Source organism: Acanthisitta chloris, unplaced genomic scaffold, assembly GCF_000695815.1.
Source record: "Acanthisitta chloris isolate BGI_N310 unplaced genomic scaffold, ASM69581v1 scaffold5919, whole genome shotgun sequence".
Classification (NCBI taxonomy): Eukaryota; Metazoa; Chordata; class Aves; order Passeriformes; family Acanthisittidae; genus Acanthisitta; species Acanthisitta chloris.
Genome location: NW_008690763.1, coordinates 84910 through 102972, shown reverse-complemented (window position 1 = coordinate 102972; position 18063 = coordinate 84910). Strand labels below are relative to the sequence as shown.

The 18063-nt window shown below is 40.6% G+C and overlaps 1 protein-coding gene across 1 annotated transcript in view; it reads right to left on the bottom strand.

Moving 5' to 3' along the window:
• Positions 1-9468: 9468 nt before the first annotated feature.
• NOL4 (nucleolar protein 4) overlaps positions 9469-18063 on the bottom strand; it is a 77782-nt gene continuing 69187 nt past the window's right edge. Inside the window, exon 7 of the mRNA XM_009081941.1 lies at positions 9469-9662. Coding sequence (XP_009080189.1) covers positions 9469-9662 — 194 coding nt within the window. The remainder of the gene's footprint in view (positions 9663-18063) is intronic.

Sequence of the window (18063 nt, the reverse complement as noted above, 5' to 3'; positions counted from 1 at the left end):
AACACCTACAGAGAAACCCTTCTGGACCTCTGACCTGGAGGGGCTGATCACCTAAGTCGTACCATAATGTAGGATGTAACAGAGCACTGTGATAAGCAGTGCCATCTGCAGAACAGAAACAAAATCACTTAATTGGTAATAAAACTTCTTTGACAAGTGTGGGTTTTACACAGCACACCACCACGTCATTTTGTCACTCTTGAAGGAAAAGAGACAAGATCACTACATTATTTTGGTATCTCAGAATACTTTGGGAAGAAGTCTGGTCTCTGCTGAATTCAACAACAGTGAAATATTCACATAGCAAAGCCACCACAGTGAACCTGCTTGTCACGACTAGCAACCACTTCAGAGTGGTTTACCATTTATTAGTGTTCAAGCTCAATCTACTACTTGGCAACTAAATTTTACAAGTGAAAATACCAAATTAACTAGCAGGTTTCAGTGGATGAACACAGTCTGGCACCCAAACCAAATGCTTACCCTTTTTTGAATTGGAGGTGACTCAATCAGTAATGAATAAGCCTTTTACCCTCATCTTAGAGCTGTCAGCTTTCTAGAAAGTGACGCAGAGTACTTCATGCAATCTTTCCAGCTCAGCTGTGATTGCTGGAAGAACTATTATAATGAGAGATGTGTAAACAACTGTCCTCATTTTGGCTGGGATAGGGTTAATTTTCTTCCCAGTAGCTGGAGCAGTGCTGTGGTTTGAATTTAGAAAGAGAATAATGTTTATAACACGCTGATGTTTTAGTTGTTGTTCAGAAGTGGTCAGGGACTCGTCAGCTTCTCACCCCACCCCACCAGTGGGGGCTGAGGCACAAGAAGACATGAGGGACCATGGCCAGGACAGCTGATCCCAGCTGGCCAAAGGGATAACCTATATCATATGGCATCATGCTCAGTATATAAACTAGAGGGAAAGCTGGCTGGGACCCCTGCTCAGGAACTGCCTGGGTGGTAAGAAATTGCATTGTGCATCACTTTTTTTTAAAAATTGCAATTCTTTTATCATCATTGCTATTAAGCCTTTCTTTGCTGTCCTATTAAACTGCCTTTATTTCAACCCTTGAATTTTACTTTTTTCCCATTTCTGTCCCCCATCCCAGCATGGGGGATGGGGGAGAGTGAGTGGATGGATATATGGTGTTTAGCTGTCTGCCAAGTTAAATCATTACATCAATTCTACCCTCCATCCAAGTATATGATGTGATTGTTTTACCCAAGTGTCTTTCTTACTGTTTTAGTTGCAGTTACTGAAATTGCACCTCATCATAAGGGCACCCTGTGTGTAAGGTTTGCCAAAACCTGAAGCTATGGCTTAGGTGCATATTTCTCATTCTTATAAAGATTTTCTAAGCTCAGCCTGAGAACTGCTCTCTGTTTAACAAGTTCCATCCCTTCTCTCATTCAGGAGTGGCTCCAACAGCTGTTATTCACAGTCTGGGACAGTATCTGCATAATTTGAACTGTTTCTAAGGGTTCACTAATATTAATTTAGTGAACAAAGTGTTGATAAGTAAAGTGTGCCCACTCAAAATGTGTTGAGTCTTGACTCATGTAACTTCAGATAAACAGATATGGGTCTACATAGTCCTTGCAGGGTTTTGGTGCTCATCAGGGCACCTAATGCCTACTGATTTCTGTCATCATATTGTGCCATTCATGCTGTATTACCGTAAGAATGGCATCCTCTTATTGGTGGGCAGCAATAGAAGGCTAATAAAAATCAGTATCCTTGTGAGTATTCTTATTTTCCCCTGCAGAAGAAAAGAAAAAAGTTGCCTTTTACAGTGCCAAGGATGGGCAGATGGCCTTTTTTAAGTAAAGATTAATTTTCACTTCTTTGCATCCTAAAAATGTACCATATAGCATGATGTAGAGAGCTACAGCTAGTAACCACATTTGCCTCTGTTTCTTGGCAATGGAATTATCTTTCAAGTTCTGAAACATCAGCCTGAAGTCCCAGTGACAGTGACACTGGGAGAAACTGTCACTGGAAGATTTTCTGAACTACTATTGAAACATATCCCAACTGCTCACAATACCTGAGCTATAGCACTTCACAAAGATTTTCCACAAACTTTTCAACCCAAAAATACAGGGAATGCAATGGCCAGCTGAAAGATCATTGGGATTGAGAGCTTTTCTGTAGCATCACTCAGAAATCACAACAGCCTACTCCTGTACATACTCTAGTAATGGGTCAGGCAATTGATTCCTCTGGAATGACACCCAGGAAGACCTTAGCAGGCTTGAGGAGTGGACCAATGTGTTCCTCATCATGCTGAACAAGGTCAAGTGCAAGGTCCTGCACCTGGGTCAGGGCAACCCCCAATATCAATATAGACTGGGAAATGGATGGATTGAGAGTGGAGAAGGACTTGGGGATACTGTTGGATAAAAAATTACATGAGCCAGCAATGTGTGCTTGCAGGCCAGAAACATAATCATATCCTTGCCTTCCTAGTTAAAAGTCTGCACTTGAGTCCTGCATACAAGGAACACATAAGCCTACCGAAGCAGGTCCAGAGGCAGGACAGAAACAGAAAAATGGTTAGAGGGCTGGAGTGCTGCCCTTGTGAGGAAAGGCTGAGCGAGTTGGGGTTCTTTAGAGCAGCCTTTCAATAACTAAGAAAGACAGAAAGCAACTTCTTATCAAGATGTGCTGTGACAGAAAAAGGGGCAATGGTTTTAAACCAAAAGAGGGCAAATTTAGATGGACTATAAGGAATAATTTTTTTATAAAACAGCTGGTGAGGCCCTGGAACAGGTTACCCCAAGAAGCCATGGATGCCCTATCCCTGAAAGTATTCAGGGCCAGAATGGATGGAGCTTTGAGCAAGTGAAAACTGTCGCTGCCCATGGAGAGATGTTGGACTAGATGATCTTTGAAGGTACCATCCAACCCAAATCATTCTTCGATTCAATGGCTCTGCCAGGATCTAAATGATTTGCTGTTTAAACCACTAAACTTTAGTCAGTAACCACATGGTAGCTTTTAAACTGAGTATTATTTCAAGCCTTTCATCATCATTTTTTGTAAGGTAACAGGGCAGTGAAGAAATTGGCAGGGAGAATAAACAGTGTGTGCTGCCTTTGACACTAAAGTCCAAATGAGAGGCTGCATTTGCACTGTAGAGATTTCCCCACATAGGAGAAGAAATCTGGGCTCCATATACTGTAAACAAGCAATACTACTACCAATATTTTTGAAAAAAGGAGAAAATAAAAGATTTTATACTTTAGCACTGAGACAATTACATTTTTCAACTGTATGCTGGATAAATCCCTGATTCAATTTTTGTTGTTGTTCATAGTTTAAATAGATTAATATATAGTTTAATATAATTTAAACAGGTTGGACAGAGACGTTAAAAAAAAAATTTGCCCATGCCTCTAATTATTAGAGAACAGCTCTACAAGTTAAGCATACCTTGTAACTTGCAATTTCCAAATATCAGGGGCAGCAAACAAACACTGATAAGGCTGCCTGCTGGCTAGGGCAGTAGGAGCTTTTCTCAGCTAGAAGCTATTCCTCCACAGAGCAAATCCTTTCCTCCCTGCCACAGAATATGAGAGGAAATAAATAGGTCAAGCTCATGGTGCTAAATCACTGTGAGTTGGCAACCACAAATAAAATTAATTTTAAACAGTTAAACAGAGACATGTTTGAAAAATTAATACTTATCTTCCCTATTTTTCCACTTTTTCCTACTGCTTTTCCTGCTACGAGTGCTTCAGTGTGTTGTGACTGAGTGGGAAAAAAAACAGCACCAAGAACTGATTAGCAACCCTGCAATAACAAAACAGCAGCCTTGAAGGAAAAAGGGGGAAATTATGAGATATAAGTTTCCAGGGGAGCATTAGGAAAAACTCAAATTATTTTCTGGAAAACCTTGAAAATTTGGTTACACTCTTTATTTTTAATTAGATTAGCTACTGTAATCTACCTCCCTGCTGAGCCAAGAAAACGAGGACAAGCCTATCTATATGCTGGATCCTTCTCACAACTCTCCTTACACTATAATTTTATAGTTGGCTTACCACAGCAAAGGTGCACTTACCAAACAAATTACATATATAGTCACAATAGTTAGAACTCTTCCATTGTGTTTCCAGACATCATTAGAAAAGGGTAAAAAAAATTTTGCAGAAAATATCTTTCTCCATACTCAGAGAAATTAACTGAATTAGGTGGCACAATATAAAGTTTATATTCATAAAGCAGTTAGTAATTTTACAGCTTTCCAGCTCCTTTGTGCTCTTTTGTTCAGTGGTGAAAAAGAGATTTAAGCAGGTCATTTGGGTAGGAGTAAAAAATCATTTCTGCACCCTCTTCCACAACATATGATTTAGTCCTGACAATGGAAACGGGTCAACAGACCCAGGCATTCACAGGTTGTGTGGCCTCAAGCAACTCATTTCCCTTTTGTGACCATTATTTTTTCACTATACACCATATCATATGACATCATTCTTGGCAAAAAAAACATGGAGCAAATTGGGGTGGGGTATGTGTCCAACGTAGACATTGCTTGGGGACCATCTGGGCACCATGTCTGCTGGTGGGAAGTGCTGAGGGATCATCTTTGCATCCTTTTCGCTTCTTTCATTCTTCACTTACTCAAGCTGATCCATGTTTTTTTCCCTTGCTTTTGCCCTTTGAATTCTTTCCCTGTGGCACTGTGGGGAGTGAGCGAGTGAGATGGTGAGGGCTTACCTGCCAGCCAGGGACAAACCACTGCAGCCTCAAACTATTGTAGGCCATAGATGTGCATTTAGAAATTCTTGCTATATACTTGCTCTGTTCTTCTGGGTGCTATATTTGGTACATCTTTATGTGTTTTATACATTATCAGAGACAGAATACAAGGTTGTGAACAACTGCTCTTGTCCACTACAGCCATTTTATATTCTTACATATTTAATCTAGTAAGCATCTGTATGGCATTGCTTGATTTCTGCCATTATTTCACAGTTCTTTTTCATGTGCTGGTAAGGGTTTTTCAATTATGGTTGGAGTCAGGGCTAGATCCTGACTCCAGGATCTACCAAGATCAGCTTTTCTTTAAATAGAAAAACATAGGTCTTCCTTATGAATGCCTCACAAGCCGTTCAAAGACAAATTCAGAGGAGTTTCAACAAATTTATGGCAAGTCTTTTAACACAGTGCTAGGAACTTGAGGGATATTAATATGTTCCTTATTTCAATGGGGTTTTACCAACAAAACTTACTTCCACCTGAACCTTATTCAGCAGGGACTCAGGTCAATACAGCAAGAATATCCAGTCACTTCAGTATAACTCTGTTTTCCAGTTAGTTTTACAGCCACAGTCACAAATAAGTTCATTTGCTTTCCCTCATTCAGAAAATTCCTTCTCCATACAGGATGGGCAGCTTTAGAACTGTCAAATACTTGCTTACCTATGCATACTATTTCTGTAGCTTTTGATATTCGCCATGGCTTGTACGGTGGTGTGCTCCTTTGATGACAGACAGCAAGGTGCCAAACTGGATAAAAACTTTTGACTCCAGATCTCTTTTCATGTGTTGTGATTTCAGATTTCCAGCTGGCATCAAAAGCAGTAAACAAATCTGGTTAGCTGAGAAGCAGGTTGGATTGTCCACTCTCACAACCCAAGGTTACATCTAAAGATACTGCCCACAGCTGGTTGTCCTATCAATGAAAACTACCCTGGAAATCAGGGAAAGAAGAATGGATGAATGACTTGTCTTCCCAGTATGTATGTAAGCATAAAGTGACTCAACACACCGAGACCATGGTTTAGTTTTGTACTTAACTCTGTATGGAAGTTTATGGGCATTATTGACATTCTCCTACCATCTCTCCCTGTCCAGCAATCCCTTTAAAACTGAAGGTCTTCCAGGACCACTCACAAAGAAACCCCAGGATTGCTGGAAAGATGTGAGGCTGCCTCAGAAAGGACCAGCACCTGCCAGTCTGCACTGATGAAGTTCTGCAGTGAGACATCCATCAATTTGAAGTACTAGTTTAATAAAGAGATTGGACAGAAGGACAATGCTTTTCTGAAGGCAGCCTTAAGCAGCCAGACTCAGAGGACCACACCCATGCTGGAAGGAATTGGCCTTATCCTGACAGCAATATTTAGGCTGAGGTGATCATGTGTTGGTTACAGAAGATGTGGATAGAGAGAAAGAAATAACTCTGAGGTTACTGCTGGGTACATGACTAAATATATAGCAGGAACAAGATCATCTCTCCTTGCACCTTTACTGCCTTAGAAGGTTCAAAGCAGACAGACAGTAGGTGGCTCTAAGACCTGGATTCATGAGGATGAATTTAATTGCAATGCTTGAATCTAGATCTACACACACAAAATTGGATGGAGATTTATGGTCTCGCCTTCACAGGATGCATCTGAATTTCAGTACTGTCTTAGAAGAAGAAGAGTTAAAACTATAGTTCAATCTGTGACTGTTCCAAAGAAGAGATGAATAAACTGTTCTTAGAGGTGAAAAAAGCTATAGAGTAAAAAACCTATCAGTCTGCTGGAATTTGGTACACATAAACCACTTGAGGATACTGGTACAGTCAAGTATCTGTACAAGACTTTTGAGAAAGACATCAATTGCTCCTATAATTGGAGAAGGCTCTAAATATTTCAGAGAAGACATCCAGAACAAGAGGATGTGTATATAAGACATACTTGAGAGTAATATCAAAGGGGATGTAGATGGGAAGGCTGAGGATGGAGCAGGAAAAAGAAGAGACTAGTCATAGTCCTTGAAGGCTGTACGGTGACTACCAACTTTCCTACTACTCCAACAAGAGAAGGAGTAATTGAGGAAGAAGAAAGAGTAAGAGAGTAGAACACTGACATAAATTTCTTACTTCATCTTCTAGCTTCTTGTCCTTATCTGGATTTAGCAAGAAAAACAGTGAGGCTCCCCAGCTGAAAAGCATTCCTGGCTGGCAAACAGCCTCTTGGACATACTGCTGGTTGCTGCTTAGTTGGCAGTTTGAGGCACGTGGCCCTGCACAACAGGAATAAGGCAACTTTGAAACCTAAGCACAGTTGTCACTCTTCTCTGTGGAAGATGTATATCAGAGCTTTCCTTTGGATAAGGTCAAGACAGTGACCTGGCACAAGGTACCTGCTTCATCCCCTCCTGGCATGCAATAGACAGAAAAAGGTATAGATATTTGAGAGTGGAAAAGAGGGAAAAGGCGCTTGACTCTTAATGGGCTTTTGAATGCCTAATGAGACAAAAACTGAGGCAATCCATCTATGGTAAAGACAAGCTGTAGGCTTTCATGAGCATGGTGAGACGATGTTAGGAACAAATGCACCTCCCAAGTGATGGGTAGCAACTAGTAAGGATTTGCAACAATATTCTCATATCCGAGAATAGGTGCCTCTAAAAAGACATCCAATATATTTTTAAGAATAAATGGAGAGTGGCAAAATGGTGTTCCCTCCAGCCAACTTTAAATTATAAAATGCTAGTGACTCAGTCTCCTGATTTATGGATCACCCACTTTGCTCCTATTGAGGAAATTCTTCACTAATACAAAGCAGCAGATAGATCAGCCTACTGGATTTACTCAATAATTTTGTTGAGCATCTGCATGAATTGGACTGGAAGGCTCTTTTCCTGTTTAAAGACAATAATAGTTATATCTTTAAATGCTATCCAATTTAAATGTTACAATGTTTCACAATCATGTATTTAAACACAGAAATCTGTTTATTTACCCAAACAAAACAGAGGAAATGATTCCAGCCCTCAGGTTTTGAATTCTCATTTAAATATGTGAACATCAGTCCACAACTTAGAGATGTTTGTGTATCTATGTACCTCCAAAATACTCATATTTCATAGGCTTTTTCACATTAATATTCACCAACAGTATCACAAAAGTTCTTTTTCTTTTACATAACTGTAAGCAACAGTAATTCTAGAAACACTAGAGAAAAAAAAGCATAGCAATGTCCACAGTTACAAGAAAAAGTGCACATTACTTGGTCACAATCACAGTCATTACTTGGAAAACTATATGTAACAAGTAGATATAAAATATCACTGATGCCTTAAACTCATTGTCAAAAACGGAATTACATAAAATTTTGTACATGAAATAAGGCAAATTTAGGAATGCACAAGAAACTTGTTATTCAACAAAAGCTAAACAACAGAACAGATAGTACAGTAAGCATAAACTAAGGTACTTTTCTTCTCTATATACTTAAAAAGAAGCCTGCTGTAGTGCACAAAGAAAACACCATTAATGTGTAATCAATAATATAAAATAAGAAATAGAGGGGTTGGGAAGAGTGGGGAAAGGGAGAGAAGAGTTTTATTATCGTTGCAGCTGCATCCATTTACAGTTTTGTACAGTTTTAGCTAGGCCTGGGAATTATACAAATTATACCAGAAGTGTCAATGACCTTCCTTGGTAAGAATTTTGTTTAAATTAAGGAAAAAAAATAAATACACACAAGAGTGCAAATTTTCAGATTGTCACTTGCAACCTCTTAACATTCATCATCTACATCCAATCACAACTAGAGGGACTTGTATAAGACAGCAGCAGTGATCATGGAGTTAGATGAGCTCACCGTAAGAAATCAATTTATCTTTTTTTTTCTCAACGATATGTCTTTTTTAAAAAATGCTCAACTCTTTATTAATTGCTAATAAAGCTGCAATATATTACAGAATGGAGTTGAGAATGGTATGAATGCAGGAAATGCATGCTTCCTTTGGAAGGTATTCCATAGATGACAATTTACAGTACATGGGGGAAGAATTATCCAGCATCAAGAGTTACTCATTGTAGAAAGAATATGAAGTTGGGGAGAAGGGCACAGCCAGGGGTTCAAGAGAGGAAGGGGGGACTTAAAATAGCTCCTCAAAACATTTTCAGGACCAGTGAAAAAGTTTACCAAAGTAAAAATGAAAAATCTTGAATGAAAACAAAAATCTTTTGTTTTGTTTTTTATAAAAATTACATTTTTTTAAAATACAAGATCCTTTTAATTGCAATTGTGCCCTGTAGCAACAGGACATTTGGCAATGTTTTGCCATATACTGCAGCTTTAAGTCCAATGAGTCAGTATCACATTCCACTAATATTGCACTTGGATCTTGAACCACTTTTTTTAAAAACCATCACAGCATCTTCTGTTTCCTCCACTTGTTAGAATGAGTTAATTTCTAGCCACGTTTTCGATATTTATGCTGACACACTAAAACAAAAGCAATAGGCTGGACACAGTAAAGTACCTCGGAAATACCAGAGGTCGAAGTTCACTTGAAGCACCTTAACACATCACTTTATGGATCAAGAACAGTGTGGCATTATGGTAATTAACTCTTCTAAAAGACTGTGCAGTAACTGAAGTGTGTGCTCTGGGAAATCAAAATGTCATTAGTGGAAATTCTGAGATAAGACCAGGCCGGTGTGAAGGTCACATGACTCAGTTCTGCTGCAAAATAAGGTTTTCCAGTTCATCTGCAGAACGCAATAAAAATGCGGCTGATTCTCGATACCCTGCCACGAGCTGCCTCACTGCGTTTATTTCAGTCGGACTCAGCTGGGGTCTAGAGCTTGAACTACTGGAGGATCCAGAGCTGGTTGCTAACTGCCTCTTCATACTGAGATCTGTTGGACCTGCAGATAGCAAAGGAAAAGAAAAGAAGCTTCAGATCTGCTGGCAGAGACGTTTCACAGGTTTGTAGCGACAAATGCAGAGTAGCAAAATCTGCTCTCAGCTGTGTGCCAGTGAGATGCAGCAAAAATAAGCAGTAACGGTTCTGTTACCAATTGCCTTGACAGGAACCACAGCAATTTATATTTTATGTATCGCAGGTACCACTTATGGAACATGAAGGACAAGTCCACTGACAGCAGAAAATTACTGTCCGAGGGAGCATCCCAACAGTGTAAGCCACTTGCACCCCAACACTGCCCTGGGATCTGACACTGGTGAGCAGGCAGAAGGTTCATCTCCTGTGCCTCCCCCAGCTCCAGCTGCCACCGTAGACTTCATAGCAATCTGCACACTTGCAATTTTTATCACAGAAAATCAAACTTATGTGCTCTAGATAGCTATTTTCAGATTTAATGCTTCAATCAGCATGCAGCCAGATTGTGAATCCCTCACAGACGTAGATAAATGGTCATTCACATGACTAGCCTGACGCCCTGTGATCACTTACATAAATAGCTGCTCATGAATGAGATTAGGCTGGTGACAATCTGGCTGCTACGGTAAGGAGTACACTATCTTCTGTGAGGGCTGCATACAGCTGGCAATATATTGCAAGGATCTTGTAAGGCCAGAACACTGACAAGGCAATCTGCAGCAATCACCAGGTTGCATTGGCAGCTGATAAAAATACACTTAGCACTTTTCCTCAAAGAGCATTCTCAAGCCCATGTATGCTGCATGCAAAAGACAGCACTCCTGAGGACAGTCTGCAGGTTACTGTGATCAGCAAAACATCTGTCAGCATGGACTTTGGCTTTGTGTGCAATTTCCCTGGTTGTTTGACCAGTTATTAACCAGCTAAGATGTATGGTGCTTTAATGAAATATTTGCATTTTCCACTTAATGCATTTTTTTTCTTCCTGGAGTGTAAATTTGGACAGGTAGAATGGGACTGAGGACTTTTTTGAACACAAATGGATACAGATGGCAAGTATAGCTATCAAGTAGTATATTATGGACAAATCTGGCAAAATGCTGCTCATTCATTTTGACAGTGTAGCAAATCTGTACTTCTGTCAGGCAGAAGATCAGACCAGCCTGATCTTAATCTTCATACTCTCCTGAAAATTGGGATCGAATTATCCAAAGCAATGCATCTTCCTTTCCTATAAGAAAAATGTCACTGTTCAATTTGATCTGGAAAATACATGTCAATGCCAAGGTTTTCGGCAAAGACTGGAATAATTTAAAAATTTTGTATATTCAACTGTGGAATACAGAACACACCAATTCATACTCTGGAGGTTCTCCTAAATAATCCACCAGAATCACAAGATTCAAAACCAGACTCACAACCTTAAGCACTAATGGAAAGAGATGTCTGATTTCTAGAAGCCATAAACCTTCTTTTCTTTTATGTTTGTGCAGAGGTACAGCTGAGACCACAAAGGACATGGAGATTGCCATGTCCCCACACTTACTGAAGTTAATGAAAAATCTCCCCTTGAGTGAATGAAAGCAGAGCTCTGAGTATGAAAAGGAACTACTCAAACAGAAAGGGTCCTATTAGATCTGATTTCCTACTTCGCAACTAGCATGAGCAGCACTTAGCCTTACAACTGTATTATCTGGTTTTACACTGGCATAAATGAACTGACTTTTAAATGACTTCCAGTGTACAAAGGATAAATAAAAGGACAATTAGCTCAGTGAATTTGTTTCAGTGTGACCGCACGCTGCAGGAAAATGATCACAGTGTGAAGAAGCTCAGAGGATATTTCTAAGTAGAATCTTAACCCAGCACAGAGAGGAATGGTACACAAATCATAAAGCCAGTTGCACTGAATGGTTGTAAGAAGCCATTAAAGACTTCTATATTTATTGAGGCGGTAGTGAAAAAGCTACCACTGACATATTGAGGGCATTGTGCTCCATATGAACCTACTTTAACTTTTATGTTCTTTCCTTGACTTTCATTCATGTCACTGCCAAAAACACACACACCATATCTGGCAGAACAGTGCTTCTGTGGCAGGGGGAGTAATGTAACTGTCGGGCTCTTCTCATTGGTAATACAGATTTTAAGTGACCGAATAGGACATTGGTTTATTTCACTCATAAAAAGAAAATACATGGAGATGTGCTTGGTTACATGTCTCAGGTTTTCCTTACACAAACTGATGACAAAAAGCACCACTCTGAAAGGAATATTAGGAGAAGACCAGCTGTCCAGCATGCACAAATCAGTTTAAGTCCTCACAAGTCTACAGGGTCACAGTTATTTACACAAACGGAAGTTTTGGCTCTGTATTCCTACGTCTGGATTAACTGCCATGAGGAAAGTTTTATTAATTCTTCAGAATATATATCTTTGCACCCCCTGAAGCTGCTGAAAATACCTGTACAGTAGTCTGAGTACATGAGGAACAATCAGGACCCAGAACTCCTCATGGTCTGTGAGATTTCTGTTGTATACAGAGTTCTTGTATACAAATGAGATATCTAAGATTTTAACTTAGCCCAGCTACTTCAAACTACTTAGTGGGTTTGTTGTGTTTTATTTTTGTGTAGTAGGAAAATAATGATTTTACTTCACTCCCCAAATCCTGCCTTGTACTTAACAAGTCACAGTGCTGTCCTCCTTCCCCTCAAAGTAAAGCCCCCCGAGGACGAAAGCAAAGAAATCCACATACAGAGAAAAGTTTCATGGATATGGTTTTGGGACAGTGAATACACCCACAATTTTTCAGGAAGAGAAGATACATGTGCCAGGAGAGAGCTAAACAGAAAGAGAACAAGCCATGGTTGTTGTGAGGATAAGGATTTTAGTTCTTTTAATTATGTTACATGACCCGTACACCTCACCTCTAAAGCCTGCAGTCCACAGCATACCTCGCTCAGAGATTAGACCCAGGATATATTATACTGGTCTCAGCTTTTAATAGCTATGAGTGACACTCAGTGGCAGTAACAGAGAGTCTCAAAGGTTGTCCAGGCTGCTAAATGCAAAAATGCTGTAACTTATTTGTAGCTTCATCAGTCATACCTGGTCATTCAAAAAATAAGGAATAGGTGCATCCTATTCTTATAGTGTAGATTTTTCCTGTGTAATTTTATGCAAATCAGCTATTGAAACACAGAAACATAAGCCTTACTCAGAAATATCCACATCTCTTGAATCATACTAATAAATCACAGCTATTCTGAAGGCTTAAAATAGGTGGTTAAGGTAGACACTTCATGTATATCTACCTCCAGAAGCCATTACTACAGCTTCACCACCCTTTCTTTTAATAACTAGCTTTAGTATTTTCTTAGGGTACTCAACATTATTTATTAAGCTGTCAGTCCTCAAGGAACAAGGAAGTGTATACTTATACAGAGGGAAATCTGAATATTTTTGCAATGAATTTTGCAGTGCCATGTTCCTCCAAGGTGTTACTGCACATTTTAGCAGACTGCTTCCTATTCTGGAGTACGTCAGGAGAATAAAAAGTCTTGATTGCAAACATTATTGGGTTCAACAATGTCTGTGTGTGCAAGCAAAGCTTAAGCATATACCACAAAGATTAAGACAGGAGACTTACTTTTATTTATTTATTTGTCTTAGTGCGTACTTCTATAACTCACAATTGTCACCTTCCATGTTTTTATAACACACAACATTCTCCCAAGCAATAGGTTAAAAACATTGCTGAGATCAGATCTGCTCTAAAGTACTGTTCCTCTGCCTCTTGTTGAGCTCACCTGATTGACACTTTAACATGGGAATATTTTCGATTTACCACCTCTTTCCAGTCACACAGACCTAATTTCCCCTGTGAGGTGAAATTGTTCTTGTTGGAACCACATCAAGCTGAATATGAAAACTCTAAACCCCCACTTTTCATGTCCTAGACAAACATTAATCAAATTAGCTGCTAGGAATATCTGCCATTAAATACACTGCATGACAAATGGCTTTTCTGTAAATTGCAAGACTTTAATGGAACTAGTTATTGCCTCATGCATTACTCATTACCAACATGATTTATATCAAATTCCAAAATATGGGTCAGATGTAGATGTGCTGATACTGACTGCTTAGACACTATCAACTGTCTCAGCAAAATTCCCTTAAGAATTGTATGTTGTCACTGAGTAGCTACCAATCTTATAATTAACAACTACTGAAAGAATAATAAATGTGTCAGTGATTCTCCTAATGGTTATCACTACTGCAGATAATAATGTAGAATAACAAAAATAATTTTTAAAAGCTTTATTTGCTTAAGCACCTATGCTTCTACATTTTCATTAATAGTTAAGTAACCTTTTTCATCAGGCAAGATGCAAAAGGCAATGGCACTTATTTATAGAAAAATACATTTGCTCATGCTTTGAAATCTCTTGTGTGTATCTTTTCTATTGCACCTATTCTCCTCTCCCCATTTTACCCCCATGAGTGGCTTTAGAAGACAGTGTGTACTATATTCTCAGATACTCCAATAAAACTAAATAGAAAAAACTATCAAAGTATGCTACTTTTCCCCCCCAAATCATATGTATTTATTATAGCAAGAATGTTTTATTGTGATATTATGCATCTGTCAATGCTTGTTTTCCTCCTGCCTTCAAACAGAGAGCAGATGTGCCCAAAAGTATTGTTTCAAGTGCCAGAAGAGATCAAGAAAACAGGAACTAATGAATTGGGCCTTTCAAGTGTGTTTCTTCCTTCTACACCTTTCCCTCTGGAACACACACATTCAGCTAGTTTAGGCAGCAGGAAAAAAATGCTGTCTTGCCTGAGGAAAGAGACATGAAAACACAGAAATGCCTACAGCCACCAAACATCACCCATTTTCAACGATCACCAAACACACTGGTCTGTGATTAAATGATTATGTGAGACCCTTCCTATCCACCACAGGAGATCAATTACGTGGCATATACCTGTGTTGCCTTAACAGTTGTTTACTCAGCCTTGCACAAAGGCAGAAAAGCAGGATACTGCCCAATATATCCATTTCCATTCTTATGGTAGGAACAGACCAATACTTGTATGTGCAGTGTATCTGGTAATTTGGAAAGGATAAGGAAGGAGGAAGAGGAATCTGGGTAACTTATCCAGCATTCCCCAGCAAGAAATTCACACCTTTATCAAAACATAGGTCAAACCATTTAACTTCCCCTACCCCCACATTTTGCCTATTTTTTTAAGTGGGAGTAAACACACTGTCCCAGGTTCCCAATTCTACCACTCTTGTTCTGTGTTTCTCCAGGCTCCAGCTGTGTTAGAGACATGCTGTGTTGTCTTTCCTCTCTCTCTCTCTCTCTCTCTCTCTCTCTCTCTCTCTCTCTCTCTCTCTCTCTCTCTCTCTCTCTCTCTCTCTCTCTCTCTCTCTCTCTCTCTCTCTCTCTCTCTCTCTCTCTCTCTCTCTCTCTCTCTCTCTCTCTCTCTCTCTCTCTCTCTCTCTCTCTCTCTCCCCGCTTTGAAGTCATTAGGGTAGCACTGAGAATACAGAAGACTGTGCAAGAGTAGAGATATAAAGGAGAACTGGAGAGAGCAACCACAGCAAAATCCCATTCAAATTCTACCTCTCGCCTAGCCAACCTGAGGGTAACCCAGTCAGCACTTTAAAACTTAGCTACATACTGGATAGCCTCATCTGGTCTTTTTTCCTTTTCCTAGTCATCACCAAGAAGCCTCTACTGATTGTGCAAATGCCAAGATTTTATAGAAGAGTAAAACCACCAAATTTGTAGGTGTGGAAATAAGGCACCTTCTCTACTGTCCCATGAAAAAGTGGACAGGAGGGCTCAGCATTCCTCTCCCTGCCCCAGAGCAGCACAGCCATGCTGATTGCTGAGGCTCAGCAGCATCTGCTCTGGGAGCTTTCCTCAGCTACCCCATGGTCTTCAGCAGGGCTGCACCACCTGAAGTACCAGGAGGATGAAGGACCAGGAAGGCTGATGGCCTGGCTAAAGCAGGAACAGCTGGGAGGGTGCAAACCTCCTGGGCCTCTGGATGGGAGCAGCAGGAAGGGGTGAGCAGTGTGGTGGGAGTCCAGCAGCTACCAGCTGGACCACTGGGCCATGGGACATGGACTGCAGGTCTCCCTGTGGGAGAGGAGGCTGAAAGAGAAGCCTGCCAGGGCTGAGAATTTGCTTGTGGTGTGAACGTATTCAGATTTAGCCAGAGGACTCACCTGAGCTGGAAGGGGACTGGACGTTTGTGGTGCCTGGGATGCAGTGCTGAGTTGTGGCTGTGGTGGAGGTAGGCTGAAGATCTGTGTAGAGAAATGGAAACACAACAGCTGCTTTTGTCTTACCGTGACACAAGGAAATGTCCTGCATGGCCAGTCTGACATGGAGTCTTAAACACCCTCTTTTTACACACACAACGGGAAACGACTGACATTTCTGTCTAGAAAACCGGACAATGATGCAGATGAAACAGCCCCAAATCACCTTCAGGAAACCCAGCAATGGCAGCAGAAACACTTTCCGCAAGTCTGAGAGAGAATGGACTTCAGGAAATGAAGCAGCTGTGAAGAACATGACTCCAACATACCCAACATGGCTTCAGAGAGTGCTGACAGCTGAGAATCACCAGGACAGAGCAGACAGTGACCCACTGGACAGAAACACATGGAGACACAAGCTGATCCCACTCTGTCAGGAGAGGCCCAGGCAGCATGCAGGGACTTCACCAGTTTCTGGAGGCAGCAAGTAATTTTGCTCCCAATACTATTTTGTGCCCTCACCCTCCTGCCTTCAAGCTGGCTGTTCTTCCAAGCTCAGTCCAGGTGTGATGGAGGGGGGGCAGCTGAAGCCTTTGGGACTGGCTAGGAGCTGGCAAACAAATTTTGTTTATACCCATTGAACTATTCCACTTTGGAGGTTCTCCATTGATTTCTGCAGGAGTTGCGCTCGCTTTAAAAAAGAGACAAGTGGAAATCTACCCTTATCGAAAGCTCTCCTTTAACACTTACCAGAACTAAGGACAATGTGCCCAAGGGCTTCTCCCCAGCTCATGTACAGGCTGACAGAGGCTCTGTCAGCCCACAGATTGCTTGGTGGTAAGGTGAAGGTTTCCAGACAAGCTGGATTTGCCTAAAATTTTAAAAGAAGAGGAAAAAGACACCTTGGTGCTGTAAGCCCAAGCCTTTTCCTTCTGTGCTTTTTTCCATGCCCATACTAAAGGAAGGGTCACTGTACAAGTTGCTGCATTCTGTTTGCTCATATTGAGCAGTTGCATGAAGGCTTGTCCCAAACAGAGCTAATTATGGTTCTGTAATTAGCCATGTGGAAGGACAGACCTCCCCATGTGGAGGGAAGTACTGCAACAGCAGGCACAGAGAGGTCCCTGAACCAGGGCCACCAAACAGTTGGGCGAGCAGACAGCCAAGTCTGTAAGATCAGATCAGAGTAGGGACGAACTTTATAGGGAGGAAATAACCAAATTAAATGAGTCACAGAATGCAAAACACATGCATCAGTTGGACTACTAGACAGAGAGCTAATTGGACACAGTTATATTACTGTGGGGGAAGGTCCAGAAATAGCTATCTAAAACTCACTGCTGGAATACCTATTACAACTTCTTTTTTCTCTTTTAGCAAATAGAAAAAAACAGACTGTGTTTGTTTATACACACATTCTGACTGAGGTGTGTATTTATTTTTACACTAGGAGAACATCTGTAAACGTGACAGGAACATTTGATAGGCTATGATATTGAAAAGGGAATGCATTCTTAAATTGCTTATTAGGTCCTGAAAACAACTGACAAGCCAATATCCTGCTCTCCAAAGAAGTAACTCATTAACCATTGTAACAGTCTTGCATATGTTTGAATGCAATGCATAAATCCTTGAAACAGCATAACAACTGCAAATAACTGTCATGTGAGGTCTGCCAGGAGGGCAATGATTACTCCTCTCAACTGCAACTCCAGATACCTCTTGTCTACAAATACCAGAGAGGATTGACAGATCCCAAAGAATTGGTCTCCAAGTCCTCCTATTTCTCCCGCAGGGAAACCAGCTACCAGAGCCAGTGCACTTCACCCTCAAGAGCCCAGAGATAATTAGGGTGGCTATTGATTGCTTTTGTGTCAATGAAACCAAGAAATTGATGGAGTTGCCTTTCCACAACTTTCCTAATGTTTTTCCTTAAAGGGCAAGCAGGGCACAAATCAGCAGCCAGCTAGACTGCTAGTATCAACAACTGGTTTCCAGGTCCTGGCACACAGACTTACAGTTTGTGTAGCTTATGTACTTTGGATCCCATAGGATCCCCATGGAGAAGATGGACACTATGCACAACCATGTGGGAGAGTTGCAATGGCTTATTGGTCTTGCAGAGTAAAAGGACATA